The sequence below is a fragment of the Olea europaea genome, chromosome 15, assembly GCF_002742605.1.
Source record: "Olea europaea var. sylvestris chromosome 15, O_europaea_v1, whole genome shotgun sequence".
Taxonomy (NCBI): Eukaryota; Viridiplantae; Streptophyta; class Magnoliopsida; order Lamiales; family Oleaceae; genus Olea; species Olea europaea.
In genome coordinates this window covers 14,585,985-14,601,356 of record NC_036251.1, presented here as the reverse complement: position 1 = coordinate 14,601,356, position 15,372 = coordinate 14,585,985, and the positions used below count along the sequence as shown (strand labels likewise).

The 15,372-nt window shown below is 32.9% G+C and overlaps 1 protein-coding gene across 2 annotated transcripts; it reads left to right on the top strand.

Moving 5' to 3' along the window:
* The first annotated feature begins 758 nt into the window (after positions 1 to 758).
* LOC111410250 (protein ZINC INDUCED FACILITATOR-LIKE 1-like) lies at positions 759 to 14,489 on the top strand. 2 transcript variants are annotated; one of them, XM_023040515.1, is made up of 17 exons: positions 759 to 1,266; positions 1,950 to 1,990; positions 2,834 to 2,894; positions 2,985 to 3,087; positions 3,199 to 3,301; positions 3,453 to 3,506; positions 4,602 to 4,664; positions 5,374 to 5,423; positions 5,509 to 5,584; positions 6,018 to 6,227; positions 6,635 to 6,722; positions 8,184 to 8,269; positions 8,392 to 8,499; positions 9,935 to 9,979; positions 10,094 to 10,182; positions 11,681 to 11,724; positions 14,184 to 14,489. In XM_023040515.1, the coding sequence occupies exons 1-17, from the start codon at positions 1,113 to 1,115 to the stop codon at positions 14,273 to 14,275; spliced, it is 1,467 nt and encodes a 488-aa protein (XP_022896283.1). In that variant the 5' UTR covers positions 759 to 1,112; the 3' UTR covers positions 14,276 to 14,489. The 2 variants fall into 2 exon arrangements, with proteins under 2 accessions (XP_022896283.1, XP_022896282.1); XM_023040514.1 differs by lacking the exon at positions 11,681 to 11,724 and adding an exon at positions 11,064 to 11,107.
* Positions 14,490 to 15,372: the final 883 nt, after the last annotated feature.

Sequence of the window (15,372 nt, the reverse complement as noted above, 5' to 3'; positions counted from 1 at the left end):
TTTTAAAATATATCTTTCTATTATTTCAACCTATATTTTTCAATAAAATAATATTACATGCAAGTCTAAAATTTTTCTTTATTTTTTAACTATACATTCTCTATTAAAATACTATTACAAAACACATTTTGAGCAAAAAAATGAGGCTCAAAGATGTATATATATATATATATTTTTTTTTTCCAAAAATTGATTTTAGAGCTTGTTTTAGCCCTATTTTAATATAAAAATATATTTTGAAATAGTAGATTGATAGAGCATATACGGTTAAAAAATTGAGTTTTTATAAATGAATGTGTGATTGAAAAGAAAAAAGAAAAACATATTTTGGAAATAATAAAGATCAAATAAGGGTTTAATGAAGTCCAAACAAAGGCTTAAAAAAAAAGACAAGTGCCCACGGGTATTGTGGAATTTATCCATTTTATTTATTCCATAGAATTTTTTTAGTATTTATTTTTTTTCAAATTTATTTTCAATCACGTATTATTCCAAAGAAAAAAAAGTCCATTTTTCACAAAATTTAGGGAGTGTTTGAAAGGCATTTTTACGTAAAAATGTATTTTAAAATAGTAACTTGATGTGAAGTGTGTGGTTGAAAAATAAGAATTTTTTTTTAATTTATATGTAATATTATTTTAATAAAGAATGTGTTTGAGCTAAATCACAAAACTATCCATGTATTTAACCTGAGATTTGGATATTTCTGCGTATTTTATGATTAATGCCTGAATTATTGTTTAATGTTCGACTTTATTGTGTCCTTCCATGTTGCAAAATCAATTCAATCTTCTCTTCCCCAAAATTAATATGAAATCAGAATGCAGTCCATGTGCAATTAATCATTGTCCAAATTTGATGATTTTTGTAGAACATAGTCGTGGTCCAAGTCCGACATTTACGAAATAAAATATGTGTGTGGCTTAGATCAGAGATACCTGCAAGAAATTGCTGAGTTTTTGGCTCGTGCCCAAAAAAAAAATAAAAAAATACTCCTACGTATGCACTGATGTAGAGGCACGGTCAAATTGCAGTGTATTTAAACTCGTGTTTTTATTGTTGATAAGAAAGAAATAGAGGCAGGCTCTGGAGTTGGTGTCTGGCAAGATCAAATGGATAAGCAAGAGCATGCTGTACTGGAGAGCCTGTTGAAGGAGGATTATTATGAGAACTGCCCGGGATGTAAGTTGGATCGGCAGAAGGAATTGCAGCGCGGTCTGCCCATCAAGCAAGTCCTTATTATATGGATAATTGTGCTTGCAACAGGTTCAAGCTTTGATTCTTCTAAAATGCCAATGCTGCTTTTTCTTTTCCTTTTCCTTTTTAGTGTGATTATACATGGTTTGGAGGTTAGGATTGAGATGAAAGAAATTTGATAAATTTTGGGATTGGTAGATATACTAGAGGGTTTTCAGAAGAATGTAAAATTTGATAAAATATGACAGATTTGGTCAGAAGTTCAGTTTTTATACCCTAGGAAACTATTATATCATAGAATTGATGATCTTCATTTTTAATCTCTGAAATAGAATAGAATAACATTCAAGAACAAGTAATGGGTAAATTTTCTTTGCAGTATTGATTAGTTTTGGAAACACGTTCTTTCTACACAAGCACAATTTTTTTCTTAGCTTGCAGTGACTTTTATTTTTTTTTTCAATTATATATAATGCAAGTATTTTTGAATGACACGATAGCTGAGTGTTTCAGTCAGTCGTTTTCCTGGGCCGAAGATTACTGTAACAGCACTAAGTTACATCTTTGCATTTACAATCACCAGCTTTTTATTTATTTATTTATTTATTTATTATTATTAGTTTATTAGTCATAATCTGGTGTTCTACATTTCCTGTTGTATACCTTTTTGTTAACTCCACTTCTACAAGCAACAGTGATAATTGACGCTGATTCTCTATCATGTTTTCCCTTTTTTGTCTGTACCTTTACAGCTTTGACAATATCATCTCTCTTTCCATTCCTTTATTTCATGGTAAGTGCTTAAATCTTTTGGATTTACTTTGTCATTGCTCTGATCTTTACTATGGACTTTGAGATATGTAAAACAGAATTAATAGAGGAAATTGTTCTCTTCTTTGTACGTAGGTGTTTGAGTAATCTATTCGAAGTTAACATATTACTATGTTTAAATCTAACTTTATCATCTAATGCTGTTTCTGATAATGACAAGAAGAACGAGCAGTATTTACGTTTCGTCGTTTCCAGAACAGATCCGACCTTGATTTTAAAACTCAAATGCAAAGTCCAAACCAGCTCCAGCACTTGATAAACTCATCTAATGGTCAACTTAGTTTTTGTGCTATAATTTCTCTGAATCTCTAAATAGAACAGGCCCCAAGAATATTAGAAAGTAGAGTGGCTCTTTTTTTTCAATTAAGTTGTTTCCAGATTGAAAGGGAGCTCAGAATACTTGGCTAGGTTCTAAACAAAATACTTTCTGGTTAGGTTCTAAACAAAATACTTTCTGGAAGGACTAAACAACAAAACAGAGTATCTCCATAGAAGGATATTTGGTGCACAAGTACCACCATGGGATATATGTCTTCTTGCTTTTGATTCCAATTCTTGAGATTTACCCGTTAAAGCAGTGCCAAGTTATAAACCACCCAACTTATCCTTCACTAGTAACAAGAAGTTCTCATATGTATGTTGTAGTTCAAAATTGGGGTTTTCACAATCTTGAATAGTTGTCCAGCTTTCAAGTAGTTTAATCCTAACATCATAATCAGGGAAAAGAATGAAGCAAGGACGTGTGTGGGTATTTATGCTTGGTATTTGATTGTTTTTGTAATATTGAAACTAACTTTTATTGCAGATAAGGGATTTTCATGTTGCAAAACGAGAAGAAGATATCGGTTACTATGCTGGTTATATAGGTATTCAAGTTATGTTCATTTGCTATAATGTTGATATTAATACTAATCAACTTATCATTGTACTCAAGATTAAGTTACAAATTCATGAAGGTTCTTCATACATGCTTGGAAGAGCTTTGACATCTGTTATCTGGGGAGCCATTGCTGATAAATTTGGTCGAAAACCAGTGATAATTATAGGCTGTGCCGCAGTGTTAGTGATCACTTATGCATTTTTTGCTCTTATAAATATTCTTATTCTGAATGTCACAGGACTTGTTATTGGTCACTTCTGTGCTAATCATTGGAGCATTGTCATCTTCAGGGTTATTTTCAACACTCTCTTTGGACTCAGCACAAACTTTTGGATGGCCATCTCCATGAGGTTTCTTCTTGGGAGTTTGAATGGTTTATTAGGACCAATAAAGGTATTCTGTAATCATTTTGCAAGCATCTTGAATAAAATTAATATATAGTGCAGTATCCTACAAAGTATATTTCATCAATAGTAACTCGTTTACAATTTTTATTTTCTGGAAAACTTTGGCACATTGATTTTTAGCATTTTTACCTGACCAGGCATATGCATGTGAACTAGTCCGGGAAGAGCACCAATCTTTAGGACTTTCAGCGGTGAGCATTTGTATTAAACATATTATGCTTATATCTAGTCATTTGTATTAAACATATTATGTTTATATCTTTACAAAACTTTGTTTGATAACTTTTGAGAAATTGGCTATCATGAAGGGACTTAGCCCCTGTTTGGTGAAAATTAAAATCTAGATTTTAGTTTAAGTCAAAGTCAACAATTAATTTTAATTACATATTTTATGGGACCACAACTTTTTAACCACACATTTCATTAACTTTTATCAAAATATACTTTTAATCCCTGTCAAACAGGGGCTTAATATGGTATCTTAGACTATGCACACTGAAGATATGCAGAAAAACATGTGTCTACATATTTCACTCAAATTTGGGTGGACTAGAAATATTTACTTAGATGGTTTAAAGCCCAGATTCATTGCTGACTTAAGCATCAACAAGTAGAAAAAGACATAATATCACCTTTCAGAAAAAAGAAGACATAATATCATTATGAACGCTTTAGCTTCTTCGCTGCAATGTGGAATACTTGATGCTATGCCACTATATCACTGCTGAAAAGGCAGCTTCTAGCTATCTACTCTTGCCATTTCATATCAGTATAAATGCTTTAATTTCTTCAGTCTTAGCAATATGATGATTTATCCTTACAGAGACTTTCCAAGAGGAAAATATATCAAAAACTTAAGGTAGATGTATAGTTGATGGAAATATTATGATCTATTCAGGAAAAAAAAATAATTCAAAAATAGACAATTAGCTGTCCGAAAGAGTAGTAAGTTAAGAAATAGATACAGGATCTGTCCTCATCTTAATGAACTACAATACATGTCAGTCACTTTTTTCCTTACTCCCTAGTTCTCAGCCTGGCTTTTTTATAATTAAATAATTTGTTCCTCTTGGTCATTTCACAGGTTCTGTGTCATTTACTTCCCTAGATCAAAATTTTCACTGCTGTTGTCTTTGATCCTCTATCTTAAAAAATCACATTTATCTTGCACAGTTTGCCTTAAATATATATTTGGATGAATTTTAAGATTGCATACCATTAGAATATATTATTTTTAGGGTATGTTATTAAGAAGGTTCTGAAAAGCTTATTTTCCTTTATTTCAGGTTAGTACAGCATGGGGCACAGGATTAATCATTGGTCCAGCTTTAGGAGGATTTCTTGCTCAGGTACTTATATATATTATTCCCTCATTATTTATTGTATATAAAACACAGCGAAACAATCATTTAGCTTTGTTTATGCAGAGTTTTCTCTGCCATGCTATCAATGTCAGCAGTTCATACTATACATTCTAGCTAGGGGATAGTTCAACTAACAAAACAATGGAAAGTTCTATAGAACTCCGTATAATCAAATAAAGATTACAAGTTACATTAGAAGTAATCGTAACCAATCCCTTCTTCCTTTTCCCACCTTGAGAACAAGTTATATCTTTTTCCAAAAAGCAAAAATAGAAGTTCAAATACATGGAGACTATAAATGACAAACACCACTGTAGAAACAGAAAGGATCATGGATGAATTGAAATTTCAGTCTAGTAATGAATGAATACCTTTTTATAATTTTTATCAACATTTCAGGTGCAAAATATGGATCAATGGTGTTTGTCAGTAGTACTATTGGCATAATTTTGCTAGCATTCTTTTCCCCTTGTTCTTCTTTGGATTTCTTTTCAAGGAACGTTATCTTAAAATAAGACTAACCAAGTAGCGATCTAAAGATTAGGGCTAATTGTCTTATAAATTGCGATAGACCTTTGTCACTTCGTGTAATTTCCACTTCTAAGGGATTCAAAAGGAGAAAAGAAATTTTCATTTTCATTTCATGTAACTTTTGATTTATTTCTCAGTTCTTACTTTTACTTTTTGTACTAAGCCTGCAGAGAAATTTCCTGCAATATTTTCGTCAAATTCCATATTTGGAAGGTAATGTTTCTTCTTGCATTAGCATTTTGCATAATCATCGTAAAATTCTGCTATTGTTACCTCTAACACATGAACCTTTGTGCAGATTCCCATATTTCTTGCCCTGCCTGATTATATCACTCCTTGCATTGCCTGTCGCTATTGCTTGCTTTTGGATCCCGGTATGTTTCTTCTATTTGTTCTTCTTCATGTTAGACTTCTCATTCAATTTAGCATCACAATATCAAATTTATTTCACTTATTTTCTTTGCATTCTCACCCAAATAGTTGAGTTCTTTTTCATGAGAATGTCCGATGCATAGAACATTGGATGTTTTAATATTAATAAATCAAACCAAAAATATTCCAAAATGATTTCTTGAAGTTGCATTCCATGTTCATTAGGGAAAGAAAAAGGGGACGAGTGTAACATGAGGATGCCAACATCAAACTAAAATAAAGTCATGCTTGTGGTTCTATGAAAATATATCACGTCTTCTATCTATCTTCCCCACTTACAAGTTATTACATTTGTGTTATCACTGCATTGTTCCTTGATACCTTCTTGAACTGAGTTTTTGTATGAAGATATTGATTATACTCTGTGAACTGCAGGAAAGTTTGCATACACACAACTCAGAGAAGATATCATCTCAAATTTCATACGATGTTCTAGAGTCTGCATCTCCCAGGTCTACTGATAAGGTGGACCTGAAGGAAGGAAGTGAAACAACTTCTAAATATAGCCTCTTCAAGAACTGGCCCCTGATGTCATCCATAATAGTGTACTGTGTTTTCTCCCTTCATGATATGGCTTACACTGAGGTAAAGTAAATATAACATTTGAGTGGTCTTAGTTTGCTTGTGTTGTGGCCTACGTCTAGATATTTGTTACTGATATTGACTGGTTCGTTTGTATTTCAGTAGTAGCTAATTTTTCAATGGTATTAATGATGCATAATTTCTAACATTTGGTTAACTACTTAGCACATCAATAAAAATAAGTAATAAACATCATATAAGTAATATTAGTTAAACAATCATATCATGTAGACATGAAGATAAGAAATAGTTTTCATATTAAACCTAATTGATGCTATGGGTTGTCTTATATTGAAAGTATATTTAGGTTTTCCAGGTAATAAATCATAGACTGCTTTTTGATGATTATTTTGTTCCTCGACTCTCTTGTGTTTATGGCCATCTCACATCAGTCCTATTTGCTTCAACAGATATTCTCATTATGGGCAGTGAGTCCCAGAAGGCTTGGAGGATTAAGTTATTCAACTCAGGATGTTGGTGTAGTTCTTGCAATTTCAGGTTTAAGTGCTATTACATTTTGTGTTAATTCTATTGTATTTCGTCCCTTGTTCTTTAAGAATTTGTAAAAATGTTTTAGTAGGTATAGGAAACAGAATCCAATATAACTGATGTGTGTGTGTGTATGTATGTGTGTGTGTGTGTATATATATATAACTATATATATATATATATAACACATGTAGAAGATTAGCATAATAGATGGTACCACAGGATCTGGAAGAAGATTTGATTAATATGTCTAAATGTTCCTGCTCCATGTCAATTTTTAAGTATCCAACTTAAAACTATTTACTTGCATGTAAGTAGGCACACCTATCATATTTTTGTTTGTTAAGTCATGGTTCTACATGTTGATGGCATTTTATAAAACTCCCTTTCATTTGCAATCTTAAGTTCAAAACCCTCTATTAGGTACATAAAACAAGGGGTATCCGCGTGGTAAAAATTATTGTAAGAACGAAACTTTTGCACTCCTTTAAAAACTCTAAATGATGACCGGAGTAACTTGGTGCAATATTGTGACATTTCGCTTACCTTCATCATCTTTTGCTTTGCAAGTATTATATGCACACTAGTCAGAAGATGACCAAATATTGTGACATTTCGCTTGATTTCTTAGGTATGATTTGTTACTTTTGGAGTTGAGAATGATGCACATTGTTATTATTTGGGTAATGTAAGCTGTTGAATGTAAACAGGCATTATGAAGACAATTGAGAATGGAAAATATGTATTCTCTTTGATCTGAGAATGCTGGAACTAGTCTGAAGTATACAGGTTGATGGACCTTAACTATCAGTTTGATATTAGAAAAGTGCTGCATTACGGATTTATGAAGTACATAAAATACTTAATGATGTGTTTGATAATTATTGAACCCTTCCAGTTAAGGGAACTCCTGGAATCAATATTATAAGAAATATAAATTAAATATGTTGGGGGTACGACCATATATAGATCAATAGTTTAACTTTCAAATGAATTTTAAAACAAATAAATCCTACCCTCTCCAAATGTTTAAGCTTTCATGTAATGGGATAGTTTTACGTAGTATGAGAGAGACAAAAACTTTGTGTTTCAATCTCCGTTCAATATTCATTATCTGTCTTGTTAAAAGGGGAGTGTGCATTGACGAATAAAATAAGTCGCAATGCTCTGTCGGTGGAAATGTTTCTCTTTTAGATGATGGTAGTTTTAATCACTCTCTTTAATTCATTGATGCTATGATCCACACTATTGTGCTATGAGTATTAAAATCAGGTGGAAAGGACATAAATAGCACATATAATTTTGACATTTGAAGAGCATGTGTCACTTAAATTTACGATATTTCTAGGTAATTTTACTTATTTTTGGTCAAGCTAAAATGAAACATCAAAGTATCCTAATGCTTCAGTTTCATATATTAATAACAATTAAGAGAACACCCTAGTATGCTGACGGCTTGTAAATTTTCAGGTGTTGGCCTTTTAGTCTTCCAGTCCTCTTTATATCCACTTGTGGAGAGAATTATTGGACCTATCATGGTCTCTCGAATTGCAGGAGTAAGCACTAGAATCTTGCTAGATATATTTATCAAGAATCAGCAATATGTTTATTTAAAGATGCAACTTCCAGTTTTATTGCTAATTTGACTAATGTTGTTTACATTCTTTGCTGCTTGCAGATTGTGTCAATACCATTACTGACAAGTTATCACTATATTGGCATGCTATCTGGAATTGCTCTATCAATATTATTAAATTGTGCATCACTGGTGAAGAATGTTCTATCCGTAAGTGATTTGTTGATTTCAACACTTGATCGCTCATCTAGTTTGTTTCCATTCATAAAGTCAAGAATGGCAGTCATCGTTTTAGTTTTCATGTGGAACTACATAATACATCATAAAAGAAGATGTCAGAAGTAGGTGCACCGTGCATGCTATTGCTGGAAATCCAGGATTAAAACTAAAAGAGAACGTACATTGTATGAAATATAATGGTATTAACAACTAAAACACAATTACTGTAGAATCTTGAGCCATCTTATATGTGTGATGACAACGATTTAGTGATATTGATTTTGATCTCCTTTCAATGCGAACTACTATTTCTGCATTATCTGCAGATGCAGAAGTATTCACCAATAAAATAGATTCATAGGTTTGATAGCTTGTGATATATTTGATAAATCACATAGATTCCAATTTCTCATTTATTTTACCAATGCCAAAAAATTGACATCACTTGAGGTGCATCCATCTAAAAGCAAAACAATTATCGAATACTTTTGTGACAAGGGATATCACCCCCCACTAAATCCCTAATGTTATTATTAGCCCTATATAAACACGCTACAGCCATACACTGTACAGGTTCTAGGTACTCTTTATGTGGTGAAAAGGTCATTGCTCCTGCTAATAGTGGTAGCAAATCTTCATCCTTTTTACCAAATAGAAGAAATCTTGAGAACTGTGGTAATATGAAAAATTTTGCAACACAACACATGAAAAGGCCTTATTTGAAGAAAAATCAACCTCAGCATATATACAATTTCTGAATCTGAAATCTGGAACCAGTACTTTAATGATCTCTCAAAAATGGGAAACCACAAAAATTGTAAAATAAAGTGCGGAAGATGAATAATCCTTCTAGATTATTGTTCCCTTGATGTATAAGAATCAAAACAACGTGGCCCATGGATAGCTGTTAAAAAATTCTATAACCATATTAGCTTTTTCTAAAACACTTCGCTGATCTTGGTATACTCCTACACACGTAAATTTTGATGATTGATTTGACTTATATACTCAGAACCAGGTTCTTTGTGAGCTGTAAAATCAAATTAAATCTTTGATAGAGAGTTGAAGGCAATTTTTTATGTAACTTACATCTCAATTCCTCACTTACATTGGGTGAGTGCTTCTTTATGTTCTGAACACAAGTCACAATAAGAAACAAGTTAATACGCAGCTGCTGGAATTAATTGTTATCTCCTTGAATACTCATTTTACTAGTAGAGAGCCTAATAGTTGATGATAAATTTACACAATTCCGAGATCTATAAAAAAACTATAGATGTATGTGTAAAACTAGAAGTGCATGCCAATGTTGAGTGTATTCATTGGTATACTCATCTAATTAAGTTTTATGGAAGCATAAATTTTAGATAAGAAACTCTTATTGCTATTTCAAGTCTGAACATTACCTACTCTTCATTTTCTTCAGATCTCCATTGTAACGGGTTTGTTCATATTGCAAAATAGGGCCGTGGTAAGTTTCTCTTGGATTGATCTTACAAAGCTTTTTTCCCTATCTAGCTCGACACAATTATGTACTTATTTTACATACATACGTTAATGGATTTCTCTGACATTACACATACAGGAACAGCACCAAAGAGGAGCTGCAAATGGTATTGCCATGACCTTGATGTCACTTTTTAAAGCAGCAGGTCCAGCAGGAGGAGGAGCACTGTAAGTTGCCTTTGCCACTTTGCTTCATCTATCAACATCTTTGAGTTATGGTTGATTTGAAACAAAGAATCGTATAGTCTGACCTTCTCGTGGTGATTCATTTATGGGGGTGGGCAAAAGTTAACGAAACTGTTGGACTAAACCAAAACTGGACCAGAAGTGCCGGTATGGTCAGATTCTACTCAATTTCTTATCGTTCTGGGTATTATAATCGAGAATTGGGTAGTTTGGATCCTATTCTCGATTCTAATACCAAGAACCAAAAGCCCGGATTAACATGGAATTTTTATTTTTTATTACTATTTTCTTGCGAACTTCCCTAGTATATCAGCTGATAAACTTGAGCCCGGGGTTCATTATGGTGTTATATATAAACTATCACACAAATGTACCATATATGTAATTTTGCATTTAGCATTAACGTAAATCATTTTTAATGAAGAGATGTTGGAGAACATAGATATTCCACTAGCATCGGTTGGCGAATTTGAGAACTTCAATTGAAGGAATCGAATTGGACCGAACATGATGGTTTGACCCAGTTCCATTCTTAGAGACGAAAGTAGTGGTTCCATTTTTAAGATATCCATTGGTACTTAGTTTGGTTCGATTCTCTTTGGAACCAGATCCTCTAATTTATAGTAATACAAAATTATTGTCCAAGACCCTAAGATAAAGTACACTTAATGTTATTATAATAGATGGAGAATTGTAAGAACTGTGGCATCTCCTGAGACTGGTATGCATACCAGATCAACAGACAACCTCCTACGTCCATCAATCTAGAAATTATCGTGCTAACTGCGACTGTGTTGTTTGTAGTCTACACAAGATAAGAAATTTTACATGCTAATCTATCTTTGTTTTTACAATTAATGCAGTTTTTCCTGGGCAGAGAAGCGTCAGGATGCTGGCTTCCTTCCAGGTAGTGATATTATGCCTTGATGCATGTAGATAAATTATTCATTTCTTTAGTTATTTGACTATTCTTTTTGTCAGATTTCATATCATGAATAATAATATTGTGGTTTAAGTTGTCTGAACCACAAAATGTGAAGGGTCAAAGAGTTAATCGGGTCAAGCTAGGAGTCAAAACAATTAATTAATTACAAATACAATAATAGCCGATTATCCTTGTTGAAATGATGGTTTGACCCAGTTCCATTCTTAGAGACGAAAGTAGTGGTTCCATTTTTAAGATATCCATTGGTACTTAGTTTGGTTCGATTCTCTTTGGAACCAGATCCTCTAATTTATAGTAATACAAAATTATTGTCCAAGACCCTAAGATAAAGTACACTTAATGTTATTATAATAGATGGAGAATTGTAAGAACTGTGGCATCTCCTGAGACTGGTATGCATACCAGATCAACAGACAACCTCCTACGTCCATCAATCTAGAAATTATCGTGCTAACTGCGACTGTGTTGTTTGTAGTCTACACAAGATACGAAATTTTACATGCTAATCTATCTTTGTTTTTACAATTAATGCAGTTTTTCCTGGGCAGAGAAGCGTCAGGATGCTGGCTTCCTTCCAGGTAGTGATATTATGCCTTGATGCATGTAGATAAATTATTCATTTCTTTAGTTATTTGACTATCCTTTTTGTCAGATTTCATATCATGAATAATAATATTGTGGTTTAAGTTGTCTGAACCACAAAATGTGAAGGGTCAAAGAGTTAATCGGGTCAAGCTAGGAGTCAAAACAATTAATTAATTACAAATACAATAATAGCCGATTATCCTTGTTGAATAGACCGGTTCACCAGATTTCATCCAGCTTTTCTAAGATGAGTCTTTTAGGCTATAACTCTTCTGTCAGGCTGGCGATTATCAAAACATTGTGATGCAGGATTAGTTTACACAATTAGTAGAGAGGAAACAGATCTAAAAAGAAGAGATTATAGGAAGAACGATAGAAGAATCAATAGAAGATATTGAAGAAATAGAAGAAAGTAGGAAGAGAGAAATTCGCCACAAGCCACCAAAAGTTTTATTCAATCATCAACTAAATGAAATTACATGGCAATACGGGCTTGGGTCCATATAAGCCTAATTACATAAATAAGAATCCAAAACAAAAATAAAGCCTACAAAACAGAAAAAGTCCAACTAGAAATAAAATAGATGATGTCCTCATCACATTGGCTTTAAGTTGACCTCTTCAGCATACATATTTCAATTTTCTGTGTATAAACAAGACCTACGTAGGACAAGCATGGATAATTCTATCCAGAATGGAACGTGTGAGGTCTTGGATTCGAATACCTTGAACTTGTACACTCTTTATATGGATCCAGGTTCTTTCCCTCTTTATTTCCTGTGTTCGATTCGATTCTTTGGCATTGACATCACCAATGCTGTAGGAAGGCTGGACAAGATCTTTCTCCTGAACTAGACAAACGAAACCTTTGGCTCATCTGTGATTCAGCTCCAGCTTTGGCTAGGGGTCGTTGATTGCAATTAAATAAATTTGTTTATGATTCTCATGCTCATTGTCATTGCCAACTTCCACGTGTTTGGAATCGGGAAGTCCCTGATTTTCAACTTGTGTGGGCTTTTCTGATTTTATTTTGACGTTGGGGTTAGCAATGTCCTCTTCATCTTGAATGACATATGGTCCTCCTCATTTGAACCACTGTTAAGATTTGGATTTTGAGACGGGAAATTTAAGGATCTTGATAATATAAATTGACTAATAGAATTGGTTAAGTAGAAAACATGCCTAGCCTTCTCGCCTTGAAAAAATAGAGGTAATCCTCTAATTTTAATAAACTATACCATAATCATCCCCTAAAAGGACAAGAAACTAGAAATCCTACTAATCAACAAAAGAAGAAAACTAAGAATAATAGAATCCTAATAACAAGCAAAATAAGGATATGTTTAACTAAGCTTTAAAATCTGCTTATACAACTTGCCTAACATGCTCTAAGTCGATTACAACTCTACTTTGATTGTCTACTAACAATGATCCTATTACATGAGGAATTGCATCAAAATACTCAAGCTCCACATTTTCTTGATCATCCTTCATTATATTCATGAACTTCCTGTAAACTTCATTCTCATGTCCACCCATCTGTTTACTTGGAAAATCCAAATATTCATCTCCTTCAAGATAAAACCACTCTCACCTTTTTCCCTTCCTACAAAGGTTCATCTATTCAAACATGGTTCATCCATGATCAACCAAAATTATAGTGCCTGAAATTCATCCTCAAGGAATGCTCCAAACCAAAGTTATTGCACAGTTATCCACCTACGTTAAATATGTCGTTCTGATTCCAAAACAGAGATATGACTAGCATTTTATAATTGAGCATCTGAGATTTTACTTTGAGAGGACAAGTAGAGAGTTCATTGCAGCTTACTTGAGCTACAAATGTAGATGAGCTAGGAGCCTTCGGGATTGAACATGGGAAGGCGGGTGGGTAAACAAAAAGGTAAAGAAGGTTCAATGTTGGGAAGATCCTAGGTGCTGTCAAATGTGAACACTACCAATAATTGCTCCGTACTCTTTTCTGAATTAGGTAGACAGAGTTAACAGTCCCAAGAGTGTCTCTTTAAATATTGGGAGTTCATCACTTAAGGAAGGCTCGAAGTATATATCTAGTCCAAAACTTTCTTTAGAATAATCAATTTTTTGGGTGAGACTATTGTCGTTGCTATAAAAATTGTGCATTGAATTGTGTAGTGCATCGAAAAGTTTAGTAGAACACTAGTTTGTGTGTGGAAGTATAAGCAATGGCTAGACCATCAAGTTTAATAGTGTTTGCTTATATCAACTGCATATTTAACATTGATTATTAAAGAATATGTGCATTAGTTTATATCGGAATGACGATTGAAAATATTTTTAAACTCTGGCAGCTTGGTTCTTCTACTTGCACGTCCTGCATATACTTACACAATGCTTTGTTAAACTAATTATATTGTGAATTTTCCTTATCCTGTTTGGTTGAAAGCTAATTAGAAGTGTTGATTACATGCAGGAAACCAAATTGTGTTCTTCATCTTGAATATAATTGAGGTAGTCGGAGTGTTGATGACATTCAAACCATTTTTAGTGGAACGTAGACGATGATTATTTTCCCTCAAGAGAGTGTTAATCGTTGTTCTCCATCTATCACTAGCTGTGCCACATGTATTCCATCTTCATCAGATTTAATTTTCTTAGAAACATTTGTATACTGAATTAATCAGCTGTAATTGAGAGAGAGAATTATACTCATTGATTCCTACGAGTATATGTAGTTCATGGGATTATTCAGAATAGCTATGCAACAAGTGTTTGGCCATTGAAATATTAAAATAAACATGGTAGAGGTACTACTAACGCTCGCACCACCCCGTCTTGACGGAAACCTAAATCTCGACCAGGCTTTAGTAGTGTGTCACGCCAAAAGGGCAAAAAATAAAAAAAATAATAATAATTAAATGCGTTTGAAATAATTGATCAAAGTTCCTTGCAAAATTGTCTTTGATTGGCTGCTAACGAACAATGAGTTTCTTTGGTTTTGTTGTAAATGGTTTAAAAAATAAATTGTGAAATGGGTCAAGTTCGAGTCTATTTTTTGGACTCTTTACTCCCATGTTATCGTAGGATCAAGCATATTTACGCTCTATTTAGTAAGTGATTAATGTAATATATTTATTTATCGGAAATCATTTAAAATTGAATGAGATATTTGATTTCAAAGCTACCTACTCGATACTTTAAATAAGAGAAGAATTTGATTTAATTGAAAATTGTTAAAATTCGTCCCACATAAAAAAATCTTCGAAACTTTTGTGTGGTTTATACATTAAAAGTTTGGCAAATGCGTTTGGGCCACAAGGTACCACCAGTCTTTGGAAGGGTAAACATATATGGGAAAAATTTATATTTCAGGTGTATTGTTTACATCAATTGAAAAATAAGATAAATAATTTGAAATTTCAAAATTCAGGTTTATATTTAGTTAATTAAAAATATTTATTAATTAAAGATAATAAAGTCATAGTTACATGATTAATGGTCACAAGTTCATATTTATGGGTCACAGATTTATTTACTGGTCACATATCGTCAAATTAATTAGTCACAGATTATTTCAAGGTCACAGAACAAATTTTGTAAGTCACAAGTTATTTCAGGTCACAAATCAAAAATTTTATAGTCACAGATTATCAAATTTTAAT